The sequence below is a fragment of the Somniosus microcephalus genome, chromosome 5 (assembly GCF_052327205.1).
Source record: "Somniosus microcephalus isolate GS21.2 chromosome 5, FLI_Smic_1.0, whole genome shotgun sequence".
Classification (NCBI taxonomy): Eukaryota; Metazoa; Chordata; class Chondrichthyes; order Squaliformes; family Somniosidae; genus Somniosus; species Somniosus microcephalus.
In genome coordinates, this window is record NC_140991.1 from 34,686,559 (window position 1) to 34,708,368 (window position 21,810).

The 21,810-nt window shown below is 43.6% G+C and overlaps 1 protein-coding gene across 2 annotated transcripts in view; it reads right to left on the minus strand.

The window, feature by feature from the left end:
• The window catches only part of paxip1 (PAX interacting (with transcription-activation domain) protein 1), a 145,103-nt gene that overhangs the window by 61,245 nt on the left and 62,048 nt on the right, over positions 1-21,810 (minus strand). For both annotated transcript variants that reach the window (XR_015078341.1, XM_085987518.1), the window contains exons 7-9: positions 17,275-17,791; positions 8,356-8,450; positions 6,405-6,500 (exon numbers count right to left, since the gene is read on the minus strand). Coding sequence is in view for 1 of the 2 variants with exons in the window: in XM_085987518.1 (XP_085843644.1) it covers positions 6,405-6,500; positions 8,356-8,450; positions 17,275-17,791 (708 nt within the window). In the remaining variant the exon portion in view is untranslated. The remainder of the gene's footprint in view (positions 1-6,404; positions 6,501-8,355; positions 8,451-17,274; positions 17,792-21,810) is intronic.

Consider the following 21,810-nt stretch of genomic DNA (forward strand, 5'->3'; position numbering starts at 1 on the left):
CTCTGAGGAAATTCCTGGCCCTGGTGTTGACACACCAGGTACTGCCTCCATAATGGTTTGGAGAAAGAAATCAAGGGAGAGGGGGTCAGGGCAGAAATTCTGCAGTGATTTCCATGGCTGTGGAATCACACAGCACTTGGGCCCATGACTCTAGGCAAGAAACTTGTTTCTCAAAAACAATAGTACAAGAGAATTTGCTCTTCTTTTAGCCTTGAGCCACATCTGGTTATAGGATGGAAAGATTATGGGCTGGATTTTACCAGCTCTGAGGAGACAGGACTGCTGGGAAAATCCCCAAAAAATCCCATCTTCCCGGGAGTTGGGTCCCCGATTTGTGCAGGGACCTGACTCCTAGCGGTGGGAAGAGGATTATAGCCCCTTAACTGCCTGTTAACAGGCAGCCAAGAGGCTTTTTCCAATTTTTCGACTGCTGCTGCAGGCTTACCGACGTCGGGGAACCCCGCCAGGGTAAGTGAGGCGTGCTGTGGGTCTGTTATGTTGGTGTTTGGATGACAGCTGCAAAAGTGGTGTGAAGGATGCAATCGGACACAGGTTAGTATCAGAGGTAAGAAATGTTGGGAAAGTAATTTTTAGTGTGGTTCGATGTTTCTGCAGGCGAGAAGCTGTGAAGTATGTGTGTACCCTCATCTCATCGGGAGAAGTGACAGATGGCTTCTGCAATCTCAGCTGCAGCTGCCATCTGTTTTATCCTAAGGAGAGAGTAATTGGAGAGCTTGGGTGCAAGGGCTCACCTTTGGACAGTGATTGTCAGTGTTTGACAGCACCTCAATGCTGTCAAACACTGTCAAATCATCTGTCAAACAAGTGTGGTGCATATGCCTTTAAGAAAACCAACAGATGAAGCGTCATCAACTGACGTCATATGACACCGGCTTTTCCTTAATTGACCGGCAAGCCTGCAAAGCAGGCTTAACGAGGCCAATCAGGGCAAAATAGCATCTGTTCGTCAGACGTCGCTGGGGGCGGGCCTAGAAGGCGGAAGGCAGCAGTCCTGCCCCAACTCATCTTGGTGAATAAAATCCAGCTCCATGTCTTTTAATGTACCCTGGGGAAAATGAGAAAAGAAAGCCACTTTGAAATAAGAGTATTCCTTCCCCCCCACCCCCAAAAGGTCAAACCGTCCTTGCATCTATGTTTCTTGATATATATGCAATTATCAATATTCCTCTCCTCATAGGATCCTGATTATGGCGTGGATTGGTTACAAGCTAGATTTTTAAGACAGTGCTTCACCAACTATAATGTAAAATGGCTATTCAACAAGTTATTCCAAATTGGAACACACTACATCTGTTGCTAGTTTTAGCAGCCCTACATTTGTTGCTATTTAACAGCTTACCGTAGCAAAACTTTTTGTCAACTCAAGAGGATGAAACATCAAGTTTTTGCCTTTTTAATTTTTTCATCTTATCCCATTTTTTTACAAAACTAATTCTGCAGTCAATGTACAAGTCTCTTGAACTCGAGGTCCCACCAAGAAGCCTTTATGAGTCACCGACAGTTACTCCAAAGGATCTTAACATACTGCAACAGTTCAAAGAGAGCGCTTACAAGGTTAAGTCTTCAAGCTGTTTCAAATGCCCTTGAACACAAGGGTCACTGTCCTATGGGAGTGCACCAAGAGTGCTATTAAATCATGCCCCTCAGCAACCAGGGTAGCACAATTTAATTACCGTTGTTAGAAAACTGCACGCAAGGTTACACGATGAGCTCGGCAGTCAAACCGAAAGTTTTGCTCTCCAAGAACCTGTGTCCCAAAGTGGACATATCCTCAGATTTTTTAAAATTTGTTTTTATGGGATGTGGACGTTGCTGGCAAGGCATCCCTAATTGCCCTCGAGAAGGTGGTGGAGAGCCGCCTTCTTGAACCGCTGCAGTCCATGCGAGTAACTGTAGTGCTGATCTACACTGTTACTTGTATTAGATTACAAGGTACTGAATTGCTGAAATGTTTGATTTGAACATCGTTTTCTTAATGGAGAAGTTGCAAAGCCAGCTCACCTCTGGTTTCTCAGCAAGACTTGTTAATGTATTGCTGAATCATGACCACAATGTTGTGGAACCATCCCAATGAGGAACTGGTTGAGATTACTCACTCATTTCACACGCAGCGCTTGCAGCCAAGACAGGAGGTTCAGACCCCATTAGACGGGGCTGGATTCAAACACAGTTCTCAGTCCCGTCGAGCCTTCCTTTCAGCTGGATTGCAGATTACATCGGATTGCAAAGGATATACGGCACAGAAACAGGCCATTCGTCCCAACCAGTCCATGCTGGCATAGAAAATAGGAGCAGGAGTAGGCCATTCGGCCCCTCGAGCCTGCTCCACCATTCAATGCGATCATGGCTGATCATCCAAATTCAGTACCCTGTCGCTGCCTTCTCCCCATATCCCTTGATCCCTTTAGCCTTAAGAAATATATCTAACTCCTTCTTGAATATATTTAATGAATTGGCCTCTACTGCCTTCTGTGGTAGAGAATTCCACAGGTTCACCACTCTCTGGGTGAAGAAATTCCTCCTCATCTCTGTCCTAAATGGCTTACCCCTTATCCTTAGACTGTGACCCCTGGTTCTGGACTCCCCCGCCATCGGGAACATCCTTCCTGCATCTAGTCTGTCTAGTCCTGTTAGAATTTTATAATTCATTTATGCTCCACTCGAGCCTCCTCCCGTCTATCCTCATCTAACTATCAGCATAACCCTCTGTTCCCTTCTCCCTCAGATGCTTATCTAGGCTTCCCTTAAATGCAACTATACTTTTTTTTTTTTTTTTAATTGTTTATTGGATATGGGCGTCGCTAGCAAGGCCAACTTTTATTGCCCATCCCCAATTGCCCTCGAGAAGGTGGTGGTGAGCCGCCTTCTTGAACCACGGCAGTCCATGGTGAAGGTACTCCCACAGTGCTGTTCCGTAGGGAGTTCCAGGACTTTGGCCCAGCGACGGTGAAGGATCGGCGATATACTTCTAAATCAGGATGGTGTGTGACTTGGAAGGACTTACCTCAACTATTCCCTGTGGTAGCAAGTTCCACATTCTCACCACTCTCTGGGTAAAGAAGTTTCTTCTGAATTCCCTATTTGATTTCTTGGTGACTATCTTATATTGATGGCCTCCAGTTATGCTCTTCCCCACAAGTGGAAACACTCGCTGTCTCTACTCTAGCAAAACCTTTCATAATTTTAAAGACCTTAATTAGGTCACCCCTCAGCCTTCTTTTTTCAAGTGAAGAGACCCAGCCTGTTCATCCTTTCCTGATATGTATACCCTCGCATTTCTGGTATCATTCTTATAAATCTTCTCTGCACCCTCTCCAGTGCCTCTAGATCCTTTTTATAATATGGCAACCAGAATTGTATGCAGTACTCCAAGTGTGGTCTAACCAAAGTTCGATACAAGTTTAGCATAACTGCCCTACTTTTCAATCTATCCCTCTAGAAATAAACGTTAGTGCCTGGTTTGCTTTTGTTATGGCCTGGTTAACCTGTGTTGCTACTTTGTGATTTGTGCTCCTAGATCCCTTTGCTCCTCCACCCCACCCTCCAAGTAATAAGTGACCTCCCTATTCTTCCTACCAAAATGTAATACCTCACATGTATCTGTGTTGAACTTCATTTGCCAATTATATGCCCATTCTGCAAGTTTATTAACATCCTCCTGTAAGTTGTTGCAGTCCTCCTCAGTATTAACTATTTCCCCCCAATTTGGTGTCATCTGCAAATTTAGAAATATGTTTTTGATTCCAAAGTCTAAATCGTTAATATTAATAAGTGGTCCCAGCACGGATCCTTGTGGAACACTACTACCCACCTTCTACCACTGTGAATAGATACCCTTTATTCCTACTCTCTACTTTCTGTCTTGAAGCCAGCTAGTTATCCATTCTGATACTTGTCTCCTGACTCCCGCATTTTCTGATCTTATTCATTAGTCTATAATGTGGTATCTTATTGAAGGCCTTTCGAAAATCTAGATGAATTACATCTACTGCATTACCCTTATCTATTCTTTCTGTTACCTCTTCAAAAAATTCAATGAGGTTGGTCAAGCAAGACTTTCCCTTTTGAAATCCATGCTGACTATTCATTATTATATTTTTGGCTTCTAGATGTTCTTCTATTTTCTCCTTTAGTAGGGATTCCATTATTTTTCCTACCAATGATGTTAAGATTCTACCAGGTTCAGATGGCCAAACTCACTATTCGGGGCTCCCAATCCTTAATTAAAACATTGGCTATAAATTCATGTACTTAGGACTCTTAAATGAAATTGGATGTGGAGAATTGTTTACTGCGTATCCATCCTTGAATGCATTACTGACTGGGCGTTGGCACCAAGTTTGTTTGCCCAGTCAAAGGAACACCCATTAGCCACTGTGGTCAATGTTGTCACCCTGCCATGAAACTGATTGGCACAGATCTGTCCCTCAAGTATCCAATGGTTTTCCTTCACAAACTGATGATGGCCCCACAAAAAATACAAAATGTGGGAAATACACAACAGGTCAATCCGCATCGGTAAAGGCCACGACATCTCCGATGCGCACCTACCATTCGACTGACGGAAGGGTGCGTACCCTGAACGTCAAAGCCAGTCTTTTTTCTCTTTTACGGACACTGGCCGAACCTGCTGTGTATTTCCGGCATTTTGGTTTTATTTATTTCGATCTGAAACCGCGACACACCTGAAAATGTGGTCAAGATGCTGGAAGAGGACAGCACTTAGGGCACAGAGACAACAGGCATCGTGGTCTCTTCAGCCAATACTAGTGCCTTCAAAAACAGGCTAATGGAGCATACGCTTAATGAAAAGATACTGAAGGGTACAGATGAAGAGAGTTCATACTGTATAGGGGGTCGTGTATTTAATTCTTTGAAAGTGAGCATGCAGGTAGATAAAGGTTTTATAAATAGGGGCTTAGCATACAAGAGTAAAGAACTGATGATAAATTTACACAAAACATTGGCTGGGCCACAGTTACTATAAGGTGCGCAATTTTGAACACCTCAGTATGGAAAGGACTTTAAAGCCATGGTGAACATTCAGCTTAGATTCACTAGGACGGAGGCAGAGATGGGAAACTATACTTGAGGAAAGATGAGATACTGAGACTATTTCCACTGAAACACAGGAGGCCAAGAGGAAATTTAATAGAGGTTTTTAAAATTACGCAGCATTTTGAGAGTCAATAGGAAAAGATTACTTTCTCTGGTTGAGAAGCTGGTGACAAGAGGTCATTAATTTAAAATGATCACTAAGCGTTACGGAGAGAGATTAGGAGCAATCTCTTTACATTGAGGGTTACTTGACTGTGGAAAATACTTTGCTTTAAGAAGTGGTTCATTAAAGTGAAAAATGCATAAATATTTGAAACAGAGAAAGATGCAGGACAATGGAGCAGTGAGATTAGTTTGGAATTGCACTGCTAAAGAGTCAGCACAGATGCAATGGGCCAAATGGCCTCCTGTGCAGTGAACTTCTATAGTTCTTCCCTCAAGTAAGGGGACAGGAGGACCTGTAGCTCAATTATGCATTCTCCTCGAGACAAAACACTTCAACATTGGAATTGATCCACTCCTCAAGTCCCAAATGCCTCTTCTTTTTGCTCCTCCCTTTAGGTTGTTGGCAGTATTTGAACCATCCAAAGTCATACTCGGAATAAAACTTGAATTACTGGTCACGATTTGCTGAAACAAGGTCTTCCCGCAGTGAATTTTTAAATTCTGAATGATACAAATTGATTGTAAAACCCCAATCAAACCAAAAATGGTGGAACATAGGAACAGGAGTAGGCCATTCAGTCCCTCGAGTGTGTTCCGCCAAATTCCCCGTACTGACAATTCAAGGCCACAAGCCAAAACAGGCAGCGTCAAGGCAAAACACTGTCACAGCAGCAATCTGCATACAGCTGATACTGGGGAGGAGAACAAAGGGGAAAACTATAGACCACATGTATAGATATAAAAATAGGGGACAGCAAGGCAAGATCTCACTGTACAGGATGTTGTCCTCCCACTATTTCACCATCTTTCAATCCCCACCATCTCTGCTGAATTAACCAGCTTACCCATTGGCAAAGCATTATGAAGAACTGATTGCTATACATGTGCAAGAAAAAAAAAATAGTGCTTCATGTCTCAAACTATATCCTGAGAGATCACAGACTGCAGCTAACACAAAGTATCTCAAAATTAAATGATGGGCAGTAATATGTCAAAAAGCGTTGCGTTAACACCGGAAGCAAAGTTCCTATTAATGCAATTAATCAAATTAAACTTGGAGAGAGAACAAGGTACAGGATTTGTTAATAAAACTATTGACACATCTTTAAAACATGCATGCATGTGGAAGGAAGAAAAGGCAACTAAAGTGACATGCTTACCTGGGCATACATATTGCTGACCTGACTTTCACACAACAGGTGTGTGCATCTATTAGTCAAGGTGGGATCAACAATTCCACCATGGGCTTGGATGATCTGGAAAACAACATACAAAGACACTTAAAAACTTTTTTCACACCATCTGAAGTTTTACTGGGTTTATAAACACAAGACTTTCTTACAGTTGCACTATCCCATCTCCTCGGGTCGTTTACAGGCCTATATTAAAACTGCATCACCTCCCACATTTTAAAAGGAATACATCAATCTGATCTGCGCCATACATTTAATGGACTTGGTCTGATTCGACTGCCCACCCAGTCACAGCTCAGAGATCAACTGTGGCACCCTTACTGCGATGCTGGCTGAGGTCGGCTAGTTCAGCACAGACCAAGAATTGAACCGGATTATCTTCCTGTTCTGTATGGTTCAGTCCTGCACTCTGAAGAGAAGAGAGATGAGGGAGGCCATTTGACCAAACTTTGCTGATTCATTCAGAATTTTTTTTTTTTTAAACTTACATTTTCCTCCATCAGTCTCTCAAATGAGTCTGAGGCTTTTGCCTTCACTACCCTGCCTGGAAGACCAATCCAAGTGTCAGCCATGGATCAGCTGGTAGCACTCTCGCCCGAGTCAGAAGATTGTGGGTTCAAGTCCCACTCCAGAGACTTGAGCACGCAATCCAGGCTGACACTTCAAGTGCAGTACTGAGGGATCGCTGCACTGTTGAAGGTGCCGTCTTTCAGGTGAGACGTTAAACCGAGGCCGCGTCTGCTCTCTCAGGTGGACGTAAAATATCCCACGACACTATGTCGAAGAAGAGCAGCGGCGATATCCCCGGAGTCCTGGCCAATGTTTATCCCTCAACTAACACCACCACAAACAGATTATCTGGTTATTATCACATTGCCGTTTGTGGGAGCTTGCTGTGTGCAAATTGGCTGCCACGTTTTCTACAACAGTGACTACACTTCAAATAAAAAGTACTTCATTGACTTTAGAGCGCTTTGGGAAGCCGCAAGGTCATGAAAAGCACTATATAAATGCAAGTCAGTCTTTCTGTCTTAAATTCAGTTTTCATTAGTTTTAAATGATATCGCCTTGTCCAAGTAACCCAGCATATCCTGAAGTACTGTAGTATTTCAGATCAACTATGCTACTTAAATATCTTGTATAAATTTATACTATTAATTATTTCCTTTCAAGGCTAAAGAGCCCAGTTTCTCTCTAGCTCCCTGAATCACAGGGAAGCTGGACTTTACTTCAATTTAACATTAAATGTTACAGTAAATTACATAGAATTTACAGCACAGTAACAGGCCATTCGGTCCAAAGGGTCTGTGCTCCACACAAGCCTCCTTCCACTCTTCTACATCTAACCCTATCTGCATATCCTTCTATTCCTTTCTCCCTCATGTATTTATCTAGCTTTCCCTTAAATGCATCCAGTGCTATTCAACTCAACTTCTCTATGCGGTAGCAAGTTCCACATTCTTACCACGCTCTGGGTAAAGTAGTTTCTCCTGAATTCCTTATTGGATTTATTAGTGACTATCTTATATTTATGGCACCTAGTTTTGGACTCCCCACAAGTGAAAAAAATCTTCGACATCTATCCTATTGAACCCCTTCACAATGTTAACGGCTTCTTTCAGATCACCTCTCAGCCTTCTCTTTTCCAGAGAAAAGAGCCCCACAGCCTGTTCAATCTTTCCTGATAGATGCACCCTCTCATTTCTGGCATCATCCTTGTAAATTTTGATGCACTTTCTCCAGTGCTTCTAGATCCTTTTTGTAATATTGAGACCAGAACTGTGAACAGTACGCTACAAGTGGAAACATCTTCCCTGTGTTAAATAAAACCCATTTCCGTGTCCCGGTTATCCACATTCAGATGTAGCACTGCTAAAGGTCAATAAATTCTGCAAGCTAGCAGTGTATTCAAGATTACCTTTTTCCAAGTTGCCAGCAGCTGTTTGTCAGACATTTGCTCAGGGTAATCAGCGATTGCAAACACACAGCCCAATAAGAATGATTCTTCTGGGACTGAAAAGAAAGCACAAGGGAAATTGAGAAACTGAAAACTTCAATTATACAAAAATTTCCTATTGTACAGATGCTTTGAAATACTCAAAGTATCATTGAATAGAGTGCCTAAAAATATTCCAGTAGAATTGTAGTTTATTCACCCATGAATAACCTTTTGCTATTTAGTCTCTTAATCTGATCTTTATAATGATCTGAGTCAGAAAGTAATCCAACCCCCTTTTGCAGATGTTATATAATTTATTTTATACTAGCAGGGGGTGCCCGGCGTTGCCAGGGCAATTTTGGGGTGCGCGGTCTCCCTGCCCCTGTGTGTCCCCCCTCTCTCTGCCTCTGCCCCTCTCCCTGTCCTGTCCTCTCCCTCCCTCCCTCTCTCTCCCTCCCTCCCCTCTCCCTCCCCTATCCTCTCCCTCCCTCCCCTATCCCTGCCTAGCGCCTGAGGCCCGGTGCCGGTGATAGCGGCCGTGCGGGGCCTAGCGCTTGAGGCGCGGCCGGGCCGAGACGGACCCGAGCTGAGCTCCCCTGCGGATCGCGCGGCTGACGGCCGGCCGCTGTGTGTGTCGGGCCGAGCGGTTGCGAGGCACGGCCCAAGTGAGCCCAACTTACCTGCCGCTCCGGCGGGGCGGGAGCGGGATCAGGAGCGAGCAATGTGGGGGTTTCTTTTGCTGCTGCTGTCCCTGTGGGGATGGAAAAAATGGCGGCGAAGTTTAGGGAGACTGGAGGATTAGGACCCGCCCATGACGCACTGATTGGTCAACCATCAGGTGAGTGAACTGTAGGATTGGTTAAGCAGCACATCACTCAACGCTAATGAGAGGTAGGATTGGTCAACCGCTAATGAGTGCATTTTTGAGGATTTTTGAACGTTTTTTTGTATACTGTGCAAACAATTTTTGTCTGACGAAAAAATAAGTACGCCTACGAGAGTCCCCTAACGATAAGGTTTCTTTCGATATAACATACGTGTAGGTATGCTCTATAACTTTTGATTATATAGCCGGACAGACAGAGAGACAGACAGAGAGACAGAGAGGTTTATATTTATTTTATTATATACAGGAAACTTTGGTTTATCCGGAGGTTGTATGTCCGGAAACCTCGATCTACCGGCAGAAATCAGGAGCCGTTTTGTTAGGTTTTTTTTCTTCTCATGGCTTTGTTTTCAACAGTCGGGCTCTGAAAAGTCTCTCTGAAGCTGTTGCTAAGCTACAGAGACGCTTCCAAGGTACGGGCCGACTGTTTACAAGCTGTCAACAGCGCTTGTTGTCAGATACGGAGATGAAAACCTCCGTATGCTTCAACATTAACTTTGTATGTCCGGCAGTTTTGATAGATCGGCAACAGCTCGGTCCCGTCGGTGCCGGATATAACAAAAGTTTCCTGTACACCATTGCTTAGGATCATTATTGGATGGGGCTTCAGGACAAATGATAACAAATCAAAATCACTCTCAATGCAAGCAAGACTCAGCACTGCGTTATCTACATTACACCATTCCTACATTACAACAGTGACTACACTCCAAAAGTATGTCATTGGCACTTTGTCATTGTACAGCACTTTGAGACGTCCGGTGGTCGTGAAAGGCGCTATATAATTGCAAGTCAGTCTTTTTTTTCTTCCAATCAGGTCTTTGGGTCAAGATAGGTACATAAAAGTTACAGCATAGGTGTGACTGGCAGCGAACTAGTGGGCGTAGTCTATAGACCTCCTAACAGTTGCAACTCTATTGGTCGGAGTATAAATCAGGAAGTAGTTGGGGCTTGTAATAAGAGAACAGCTATAATCATGGGGGATTTTAACTTTCATATTGACTGGACAAATCAAAATGGGCAGGGCAGCCTTGAGGAAGAGTTCATAGTGCATTAGGGACGGGTTCCTTGAGCAGTATGTTACTGAACCAACCAGGGGGCAGGCAATCTTAGATCTGGTCCTGTGTAATGAGACAGGATTAATAAAAAATGTCCTAGTAAAGGATCCCCTTGGAATGAGTGACCATAACATGGTTGAATTCCAAATTCAGTTGGATGGTGAAAGAGTTGGATTGAAAGAGCTTAAATAAAGGAGACTATGAAGGTATGAGAGCAGAGTTGACTAAAGTGGACTGGGAAAATAGATTAAGGTGTAAGACGGTACATGATCAGTGGTGTACATTCAAGGAAATATTTCACAACTTTCAAGAAAAATATATTCCACTGAGGAAAAAGGGGCGTAAAAGAAAAGACAGCCATCCGTGGCTAAGTAAAGTAATAAAGGATAGTATCCGGCTGAAAACAAGGACATATAAAGTAGCCAAATCTAGTGGGAGGATGGAAGATTGGGAAGCATTTAAAAGCCAGCAAAGAATAACTAAAAGATTCATTAAGAAAGGGAAGATAGATTATGAAAGTAAACTAGCAAAAAATATAAAAACAGATAGCAAGAGTTTCTACAGTTATATAAAAAGAAAAAGGGTGGCTAAAGTGAATGTTGGTCCCTTGGAGGACGAGGCCGGGAAATTAGTGGTGGGGAACATGGAGATGGCAAAAGCGCTGAACAAATATTTTGTATCAGTCTTTACAGTAGAGGACACTAAAAATATCCCAACACTGGACAAACAGGGGGCTATTGGGGGGGGGGGGGGGGGGGGGGGGGAGGAGCTAAACACGATTAAAATCACTAGGGAGGTGGTACTCGGTAAGATAATGGGACTAAAGGCGGATAAATCCCCATGACCTGATGGCTTACATCCTAGGGTCTTGAGAGAAGTAGTGGTAGGGATTGCGGATGCATTGGTGGTAATTTTTCAAAACTCCCTGGATTCAGGAAAGGTCCCAGCAGATTGGAAAACTGCTAATGTAACGCCCTTATTTAAAAAGGGAGGTAGACAAAAGGCTGGAAACTATAGACCAGTTAGCCTAACATCTGTGGTTGGTAAAATGTTGGAGTCCATTATTAAGGAAGCAGTAACAGGACATTTGGATAAGCATAATTTAATCGGACAGAGTCAGCATGGTTATATGAAGGGGAAGTCATGTTTGACAAATTTGCTCGAATTCTTTGAGGACGTAACAAACAGGGTGGATAAAGGGGAACCAGTGGATGTGGTGAATTTGGACTTCCAAAAGGCATTTGACAAGGTGCCACACAAAAGATTATTGCACAAGATAAAAAATCATGGGATTGGGGGTAATATACTGGCATGGGTGGAAGATTGGCTATCTAACAGAAAAGTGAGAGTTGGGATAAATGGTTCATTCTCGGGTTGGCAATCAGTAACTAGTGGTGTTCCGCAGGGGTCAGTGCTGGGACCCCAACTCTTTACAATCTATATTAACGATTTGGAGGAAGGGACCAAGTGCAACATATCCAAGTTTGCCGACGATACAAAGATGGGAGGGAAAGCAGTGAGTGAGGAGGACATAAAAAACCTGCAAAAGGACACAGACAGGCTAAGTGAGTGGGCAGAAATTTGGCAGATGGAATATAATGTTGGCAAGTGTGAGGTTATGCACTTTGGCAGAAAAAAAATCAAAGAGCAAGTTATTATCTAAATGGAGAGAAACTGCAAAGTGCTACAGTACAAAGGGATCTGGGGGTCCTGGTGCATGAAACACAGAAGGTTAGTATGCAGGTACAGCAGGTGATCAGGAAGGCCAATGGAACCTTGGCTTTTATTGCAAGGGGGATGGAGTATAAAAGCAGGGACGTCTTGCTTCAGTTATACAGGGTACTGGTGAGGCCAAACCTGGAATACTGCGTACAGTTTTGGTTTCCATATTTAAGAAAAGATATACTTGCTCTCGAGGCAGTTCAGAGAAGGTTCACTCGGTTGATTCCGGAGATGAGGGGGTTGACTTATGAGGAAAGGTTGAGTAGGTTGGGCCTCTACTCATTGGAATTCAGAAGAATGAGAGGCGATCTTATCGAAACATATAAGATTGTGAGGGGGCTTGATCGGGTGGATGCGGTGAGGATGTTTCCAATGATGGGTGAGACTAGAACTAGGGGGCATAATCTTAGAATAAGGGGCTGCCATTTCAAAACTGAGATGAGGAGAAACTTCTTCACTCAGAGGGTAGTAAATCTATGGAATTTGCTACCTCAGAGAGCTGTGGAAGCTGCGACATTAAATAAATTTAAAACGGCGATAGACAGTTTCCTAGCTGATAAGGGAATTAGGGGTTATGGGGAGCAGGCAGGGAAGTGGACACGAGTCTAGGTTTGGATCAGCCATGATCCTATTGAATGGCGGAGCAGGCCCGAGGGGCCATATGGCCTACTCCTGCTCCTACTTCTTATGTTCTTATGTTCACTCAAAAACAGTTGTCTTTAATTTGCTCCATATCACAGCTGCTGGTGCAAACCACCATATTTTTTAAATGCTCAAATATCCCATAATTTACTTGCAATACAATGCCAATCATTGACCAGGAAACTCCCTTAGCCAGATTTTCACACATTGCCTTAGGCCAATAATAGTCCTCACTGTTCTAAAACCCACGATGGTGCATGAATAAACCACGGTCTCCAAATGTTTAAATTGTCACTGCCACAGAGTGTGTGACTCCATTGGTGTCATCATTCCCATTGCTTCCAAATTCCTGCCTTCTTCACTCAGCTGTTACAGGAGTCTATTGTTCATTCCGGAGAACCCTGCTCACTTGCAACAAATTACTGTAATAAAATCAACAATTAAGCATTGCTATTTACATTACAGTAGTGTGTGTGTGTGCATGCGTTCCTGACCTTCTAATGGATTAACATGCCCCGCAATGTCACATTGAATGTAAATTTGTCAGTTTGTACTGGTTGCTGTAATGGGTCATATTTGCTTACTGCTTAACACAAGAATAACACGAATTTCCTTACAAACACTGCCTTGTTTCTGAAGAAAGCAACAGATTTATAAATTACAGAACAAAGACCAAAAAAAATTGGCCCCTTAAGAACACAAGAAATAGGAGCAGGAATAGGCCACTCGGCCCCTCAAGCCTGCTCCACCATATCTCCCTAAAGTTTTTTTTTTAAGTTATTATTTTAATTACATCGGATTACATAGAATGTACAGCACAGAAACCGGCTATCTGGCCCAACTGGTCCATGCTGGCGTTTATGCTTCACACAAGCCTCCTCCCACCCCTCTTCATCTAACTCGTGAAAGCAGATTCAGTCATTCCCCATATTGTCCCATCCGTTACTGCAATTTCAAATATCATTCCTGTCAGCACTCGAAAGTAATAGTGGAAAGAAAAGTTTCAGCCTTGCACATTTCTCATAAATCATAATGAACAATAATGAAGGTTAAATTTTCAACAAAAAAAAGGATGAATATAGGAGGCGAGTGTGTGGCAAGACAAGAATTTAGTGGTTTAGTGCAGCAGTTTAATTTGCCCATGTCAAAATAAGTTTCCACCTGACCTGCTCCTTGAAGACCTTCAGCAGGAAGCATCTTTCTCTCTTGCTCTTTCGTCCTCTCGGATTAATATGTCCTTTTAAAATTAATTGAGGAGTTGTAGAAAGTGCACTATACTAGGTGCTTAATAAGATTGCTCCATTAACCAGGGAGCCATAAGTAATGTTCAATATGTTTAGAAGTCATGACATGCACTGACTAGAGCTACTGTAGTAGAATATTAACTTTATGCTGTCATTTTATTCAAGATCACCCCCAGCTCCAAATGTTGAACACAAGGGAATAAAATATTCAAATTGTCTGCAGAAAAAAACAACAAAGTAAAAACAAACAAGTGCACCATCACTTAAGCACCACGTAAGTAATGATTAGGTACGTTTGCACAGTCAACTACCAGTATTTTACTGGAAAATATAATAAATGCTTGCTTGCTTGCTAAACTAGCTACTTAAATCAACCAACTTTCTGGTGCCGAATATATGTGACTTGTTTTATCCATGTAGGATATCTTCATAACAAACATGGATTTACAAAAGGTAAATCGTGCTTGACTAATCTACTGGAATTTTTTGAGGATGTAACTGGTAAAATAGATAAGGGAGAACCAGTGATGTGGTGTATTTGGACTTTCAGAAGGCTTTCGATAAGGTCCCGCATAAGAGATTAGCGGGTAAAGTTAAGGCACATGGGATTGGGGGCAAGGTGCTGACTTGGATAGAGAACTGGTTGGCAGACAGGAAGCAAAGAGTTGGAATAAACGGGTCTTTTTCCGAGTGGCGGGCAGTGACTAGTGGGGTACCGCAGGGATCGGTCCAAGACCCCAGCTATTCACAATATATATTAATGATCTAGACGAGGGAACTAGATGTAATATCTCCAAGTTTGCAGACGACACAAAGCTGGGTGGGCATGTGTGCTGTGAGGAGGATGCTGAGAAACTCTATGATTTGGACAGGTTGGGTGATTGGGCAGATGCAGTATAATGTGGATAAATGCGAGGTTATCCACTTTGGTGGCAAAAACAGGAAGGCGGATTATTATCTGAACGGCAATAGATTGGGAGAAGGGGAAGTGCAACGAGACCTGGGTGTCCTTGTGCACCAGTCGCTGAAGGTAAGCATGCAGGTGCATCAGGCAGTTAAGGCGGCAAATGGTATGTTGGCCTTCGTAGCGAGAGGGTTCGAGTACAGGAACAAGGATGTCTTGCTGCAGTTGTACAGGGCCTTGGCGAGACCACATCTTGAATGTTGTGTGCACTTTTGGTCGCCTTATCTGAGGAAGGATGTTCTTGCCATGGAGGGAGATTCACCAGACTGATACCTGGGATGGCAGGAATGATGTATGAGGAGAGATTAGGTCGATTGGACTTATATTCGCTAGAGTTTAGAAGAATGAGAGGGGATCTCATTGAAACGTATAAAATTCTAACAGGACTAGACAGACTTGATGCAGGAAGGATGTTCACGATGGCCGGGGAGTCCAGAACCAGGGGTCACAGTCTAAGGATAAGGGGTAAACCATTTAGGACTGAGATGAGGAGGAATTTCTTCACCCAAAGAGTGGTGAACCTGTGGAATTCTCTACTAGAGAAGGCAGTTGAGGCCAATTTATTAAATATATTCAAGAAGGAGTTAGATATATTTCTTAAGGCTAAAGGGAATCAAGGGATATGGGGAGAAAGCAGGGACAAGGTATTGAATTTGGATGATCAGCCATGATCTCATTGAATGGCGGAGCAGGCTCGAAGGGCCGAATGGCCTATTCCTGCTCCTACCTTCTATGTTTCCATGTGTCAAGTGAGTTGTGAACATATAACATACACTTGCACAACACCTTTAATAAAGCCAAGTGTTCCAAAGCACTTCACAAGAGCAGTGGATAATAAAAAACAAGAGAAGAGATGGAGACACTGATGAGGAATTGAGTGAAACATTAGGGGAGTTGAGTTTTCAGAGGCAAGTTTTGAGGAGGCTTTGGAAGATTGGGAAAGAAGTAGTAAGACTGAAAGGGGTTTAGGAAAAGAATTCCAAAGAGGTGTAGAATGTAGGCTGTGGTGGGGGGCTGGGGGACTAAGAGGCACACACCTTCAGAAAAGCAGTGTACGAGAGCGCTTTAATTTAGACGGGAGGGAGAGGCAGTTCGGAGCAAAGCCAAGGAGGATTTAGAAATCAATGTGCTGGGAGACCTGCTGGGGGGTGAAGGAATAAACGAGCAGGACGTGTACAGATATTCTATACTCATCTCGGGTGCAGCTTCCCATTTAGAAAAATAATGGCCCAGAACTTGGTGTCGGGGGCTTGCCGCGCATGCAAGCCCCCGATGTGCACTCACCCTGCGCGCCGACATCTGAAACCTGGCCCGCAGTGGATTTCCTGTCAGTGGCCAGGTTCTGATGTCGGCGCGCTGTGCTAACCTGACCCAGTGGCGTAGTTAGTGCGATGTGCCGGCTGGGATCAGGTGAGCACTGTTCAGCCAATCAGGGGAGGGGAAACTTCATTCATAAGTTTGAGAGTAAGAACTGTCAAACTCATGAGAAGTACTGCACCCCAAAACACTAAACTTTAAATAAAATTTTAAAAAACATCCCAATCATTAAATTAAGTATAAATAAGTTTAAAAAAATAATTTAAACAATAATTTTTTTTTGAAAAAAATAAATTTTTTAATAAAAAGGGTCTAAAACTAAACTTACCTTATTGTAGATTCTTTAAAATAATAAACCTGTGGAAAAAAAATTCTAAATTGCACTAATACACCACTTACCTGTAAAAATAAATACTTGCGTGTGCTTTTTACAAGCGTAAAGACCGGAGGCCTTTACACATGCGCAAATCCCCCAAAACAGAGGAAATCCAAGACGCACGCGCTGCCCCCTACAGCGCACGCGCTAGGCTCTTCAACTCTTGGGTTAGAGGAGAGGAAATGCCGGTTTTCAGCGCATACGCTGTGCATGCTGAAAACCGGCATTTCCTCCGGCCAGACGCGTGAGTACCCCTTCCGTACTCACGCGTTTGGGGAGGAATTACTGCCCCAATCACTTACTACTAGCAACCCGTTTGTGGCGGTGCCCAGAAGGTTAATGCCTACAAGTTAATTTTTTAATATGCAAGATGGTAACGGAGTTGGAAGACTTCAGAAACTCATCCCACATTGCTACCTTGTAGCTAGAGCCTGCAACTTCACTGTGACAGATGACATAGCAAAACCGAATGGGAAATGTTGAGCTAGCGATTTAACAAATGGTAAAGTTGAGAGAAAAGAGTGACTGAAAATTGAGGCAACCGCAAGTAACGCTTACGGACAGGAAGTGTGTGTCTGATAGAAAATTTTAGTAACGTATGTTGCTGTATTGTAAAATATGAAGGGAGAAAACAACATTCACCACATAATAAGAAGTTGCAATGAAGTGTCCCTTCTCCAAACACTTACTTTCTAGCGCTGGATCATGTCCGAAGATTTGCAGTTGCTGGACTGGATGTTGCTGATGTTGTTGGTGATGGTGGTGTTGTTGCTGGTGCTGCTGTTGCAGCTGCTGCAAGTGATGGTGTTGCTGTTGCTGTTGGAGGTGCTGTTGTTGCAAACGCTGAAGGTGTTGCTGCTGCAGCTGTTGCTGCAAGTGACGGTGTTGTTGGAGGTGCTGCTGGGAAAACGTGTGTTGCTGCTGCTGCTGTTGTTGCTGCTGGAATGGATGCTGGTGAAGTTGCGGATGGTGTTGCTGCTGCTGCTGTTGCTGCTGCTGCTGCAGCTGCAGTTGCATTAGATGCTGCTGCTGGAGCTGCAGCAGCTGGTGCTGTTGCGACTGCTGTTGCAACATCTGTTGTGCCTCGGGAGTTAGCTGCTTGACCTGCGTGAAAAGAACGGCGTTGGGATGTCGGAGTTCTGGTCCCTGCTGATTCTGATTGGCTGCTTCCAGATTTTTGGTCGGTGCTGAAAGGGACTGCAAGATCTGCAAAGAGAGTTGGAGAAACAGAACAATAACGGTGGGTTCACAAAGTGCGGTGCTCGCCAAATGAAGGCGCCGAATAAGAAAACAAGGGGCTGAAACGTAGTCTAAAAACTTCAAATTTTTAACTTGAAATTAAACAAAATCCCACAATATGAGCTGCCATAAGAAACAGATCCTGGGTTGTGGCTTGTGGTATAACCTTCAAGTGGCGTGCAACCGCGGGTAGATTTTTAAGAAAAAAAAAATTGGGGTAGATTTTCACAGTCCCGAGTCTGGGGCTATTGGTTCGTCTGGGCAGTGACTACATCGAGCGAAGAGAACGCAACACTCCCGACAGAGCCCAACTGATTTTCTGCCTATTTATTTTAATGGACAGAAACTTGGGCGGGCTTGCCCCCACCCACACAGATCCAGCATACCTTTCAGATTCAAATACATAATAATAGATGCATCTTTCACATTCCATCAGCTGAAGGCAGTTATGATAAATACAATATTGCACGAGGAGCAAAACTCTAATGAGCCTCATGCTACCAAAATATTAGGTGAGCTAAGTTTTAAATGTCAGAAGGCCAAGTGGCCCAATGCTCCAATTATCATTGATCCTGCAATGTGCTGCCTGAAAGTGTGCTGAAGCAGATTCAATAGTAACTTTGAAATGGGAATTGGATTAAAATACTTGAAAAGGAAAAATTTGCTGGGCTCTGGTGAAAGAGATGGGGAGAGGGATTAATTGGATAGCTCTTTCAAAGAGCCGGCACAGGCACCATGGGCTGCGCCGTATGATTCTATGATTGAATGGCATAATGTCTGCATCAGTCACAATGTTTAAAAAAGAAAATTGCTGTAATTGGTGAGTTTTCAGAACTGATTAGTAAGAGAAGCTCTGCTCATTGTAAGAATTCTGGTACCTGGCTTACAATGGATTCAGCGATTTCGCTTCCCGCCAGTGATGCCACACCGTTAAATGGTACTGTGTAATTTCACCAACAAGAGGGAGAATAAGTTGGCACCCCAGTCAAGAAATGTGGCTGCTGTCCCTTCCTTCACCACAACCAATGCATTTTTAGGAGGCTCATCATCCCTGTGACTTTTGTGCATCGGTATAGGAACAGTAAGATAAGCAGGTTATTGCGTGGCTGGAGAAATGGCGCAGGAGCGAGGGCTTCAGATTCCTGGGGCATTGGGCCAGTTCTAGGGCAGGAGGGATCTGGACAAGATGGACAGGTTGCACCTCAACAGGGCTGGGACCAATGTCCTTGTTGGGAGGTTAACTACTGCTGTGGGGGAGGGTTTAAAATGAATTTGGTTGGGGAAGGGGCACCAGGATGAAGCATTAGAGAGGAGATATAAGGTGCATAGCAAACATAAGGAGGCAAACAGCATTAGATTAAAGAGTAGTTTAGAAATAGGAGGGAACGACAGGGGGGAAATGCGAGGCAGACGAAGATGTGTTTAGAGTGCATGTGCATAGATGCCCGGAGTGTGGTAAATAAGGCTGGTGAGCTGCAAGCACAAGTAGTCACATGGGGGATCATTCGGGAAACAGTGATCACAATATCATTAGGTTTAGAGTAGTTATAGGAAAGGACAAGGAACAATCAAATGCGAAAATACTTAACTGGAGGAGAGATCATTTCAGTGAGTTGAAAAGGGATCTGGCCCAGTGGACTGAAATCAAAGATTGGCAGGTAAAACAGTAAATGAGCAATGGGATGCCTTCAAGAAGAGATAGTTTGGGTACAGACCAGACATATTCCCACGAGGGGGAAAGGAAAGGTGCCCAAAGCTAGAGCTCCCTGGATCACTAAATATAGAGAGATTAAAATGAAACAGAAAAATGAGGCTTAAATATAGAAATAATAATAGAAGATAGGAGCAGGAGTAGGCCATTCGGCCCCTCTAGCCTGCTCCGCCACTCAATGCGATCATGGCTGATCATCCAAGTTCAGTACCCGGTCCCTGCTTTCTCCCCATGCCCCTTGATCCCTTTAGCCTTAAGAAATATATCCAACTCATTCTTGAATATATTTAATGAATTGGCCTCTACTGCCTTCTGTGATAGAGAATTCCACAGGTTCACCACTCTCTGGGTGAAGAAATTCCTCCTCATTTCTGTCCTAAATGGCTTACCCCTTATCCTTAGACTGTGACCCCTGGTTCTGCATTCCCCGACCATCGGGAACATCCTCCCTGCATCTAGTCTGTCCAGTCCGGCCAGAATTTTATATGTTTCAATGAGATCCCTTCTCATTCTTCTAAACTCCAGCGAGTACAAGCTCAATCGACCCAATTTCTCATCATACGTCATTCCTGCCATCCCAGGTATCAGCCTGGTGAATCTTCGCTGAACTCCTTCCATGGCAAGAATATCCTTCCTCAGATAAGGCGACCAAAACTGCACACAATACTCAAGATGTGGTCTCACCAAGGCCCTGTACAACTGCAGCAAGACATCCTTGTTCTTGTACTCAAACCCTCTCGCTATGAAGGCCAACATACCATTTGCCTTCTTAACCGCCTGCTGCACCTGCATGCTTACCTTCAGCGACTGGTGCACAAGGACACCCAGGTCTCGTTGCACTTCCCCTTCTCCCAATCTATTGCCATTCAGATAATAATCTGCCTTCCTGTTTTTGACACCGAAGTGGATAACCTCACATTTATCCACATTATATTGAATCTGCCATGCTTCTGCCCAATCACCCAACCTGTCCAAATCATACTGGAGTTTCTCAGCATCCTCCTCACAGCACACACGCCCACCCAGCTTTGTGTCATCTGCAAATTTGGAGATATTACATCTAGTTCCCTCGTCTAGATCATTAATATATATTGTGAATAGCTGGGGTCCAAGGACCGATCCCTGTGGTACCCCACTAGTCACTGCCTGCCACTCGGAAAAAGACCCGTTTATTCCAACTCTTTGCTTTCTATCTGCCAACCAGTTCTCTATCCAAGTCAGTACCTTGCCCCAATCCCATGTGTCTTAACTTTACATGCTAATCTCTTATGTGGGACCTTATCGAAAGCCTTCTGAAAGTCCAAATACACCACATTCACTGGTTCTCCCTCATCTACTTTACTAGTTACATCCTCAAAAAATTCCAGTAGATTAGTCAGGCACGATTTACCTTTTGTAAATCCATGTTGACCTTGTCCGATCCTGTCACTGTTTTCCAAGTGCTCTGCAATTACATCTTTCATAATGGACTCCAGCATTTTCCCCACTACCGATGTCAGGCTTACCGGTCTGTAATTCCCCGTTTTCTCTCTCCAACCTTTTTTGAATGGTGGGGTAACATTAGCTACCCTCCAATCCATGGGTTGGATAACAGGCTCATAATATAGTAGAGAATCAAGCTGAATATAAAAAGTAGAGGAGAAGTGAAAAAGGAAGTAAGAGGGGAAAAGAGAGTGTACGAGATTAAATTTACCAGTAACATAAAACAGAACCCAAAAGTATTTTATAAACATATAAATAGTAAAATGGTAGTCAAAGGAAGGGTAGCGCCGATTAGGAACCAAAAAGGATATCTTATGGAGGCAGAGGGCATGGCTGAGGTACTAAATGAGGACTTTGCATCTGTCTTCACTGAAGAAGAGGATGCTGCCAATGTCACAGTAAAGGAGGAGGCAGTAGAATAGGATAAAAATAGATAAAGAGGAGGTACTTAAAAAGTTGGCAGTGCTCAAAATAGAAAAGTAACTTGGGATGCATCCTAGTTACTAATGGAAGTAGGGAATAAGGAGATAGCGGAGGCTCTGGCCACAATCTTCCAATCCTCCTTGGATATGGGAGCAGTGCCAGAGGACTGCAGGATTGCACCCCTGTTCAAAAAACGGAAAGAGGGATAAGCCAGGTAACCACAGGCCAGTCAGCTAAATGTCGGTGATGGGGAAACTTTCAGACACAATATTCAGGGACACAATTGTCACTTGTAAAAACATGGGTCAATCACTGACAACCAGCACAGATTTTTACATAGGATATACAGCAGAGAAACGCCATTCGACCC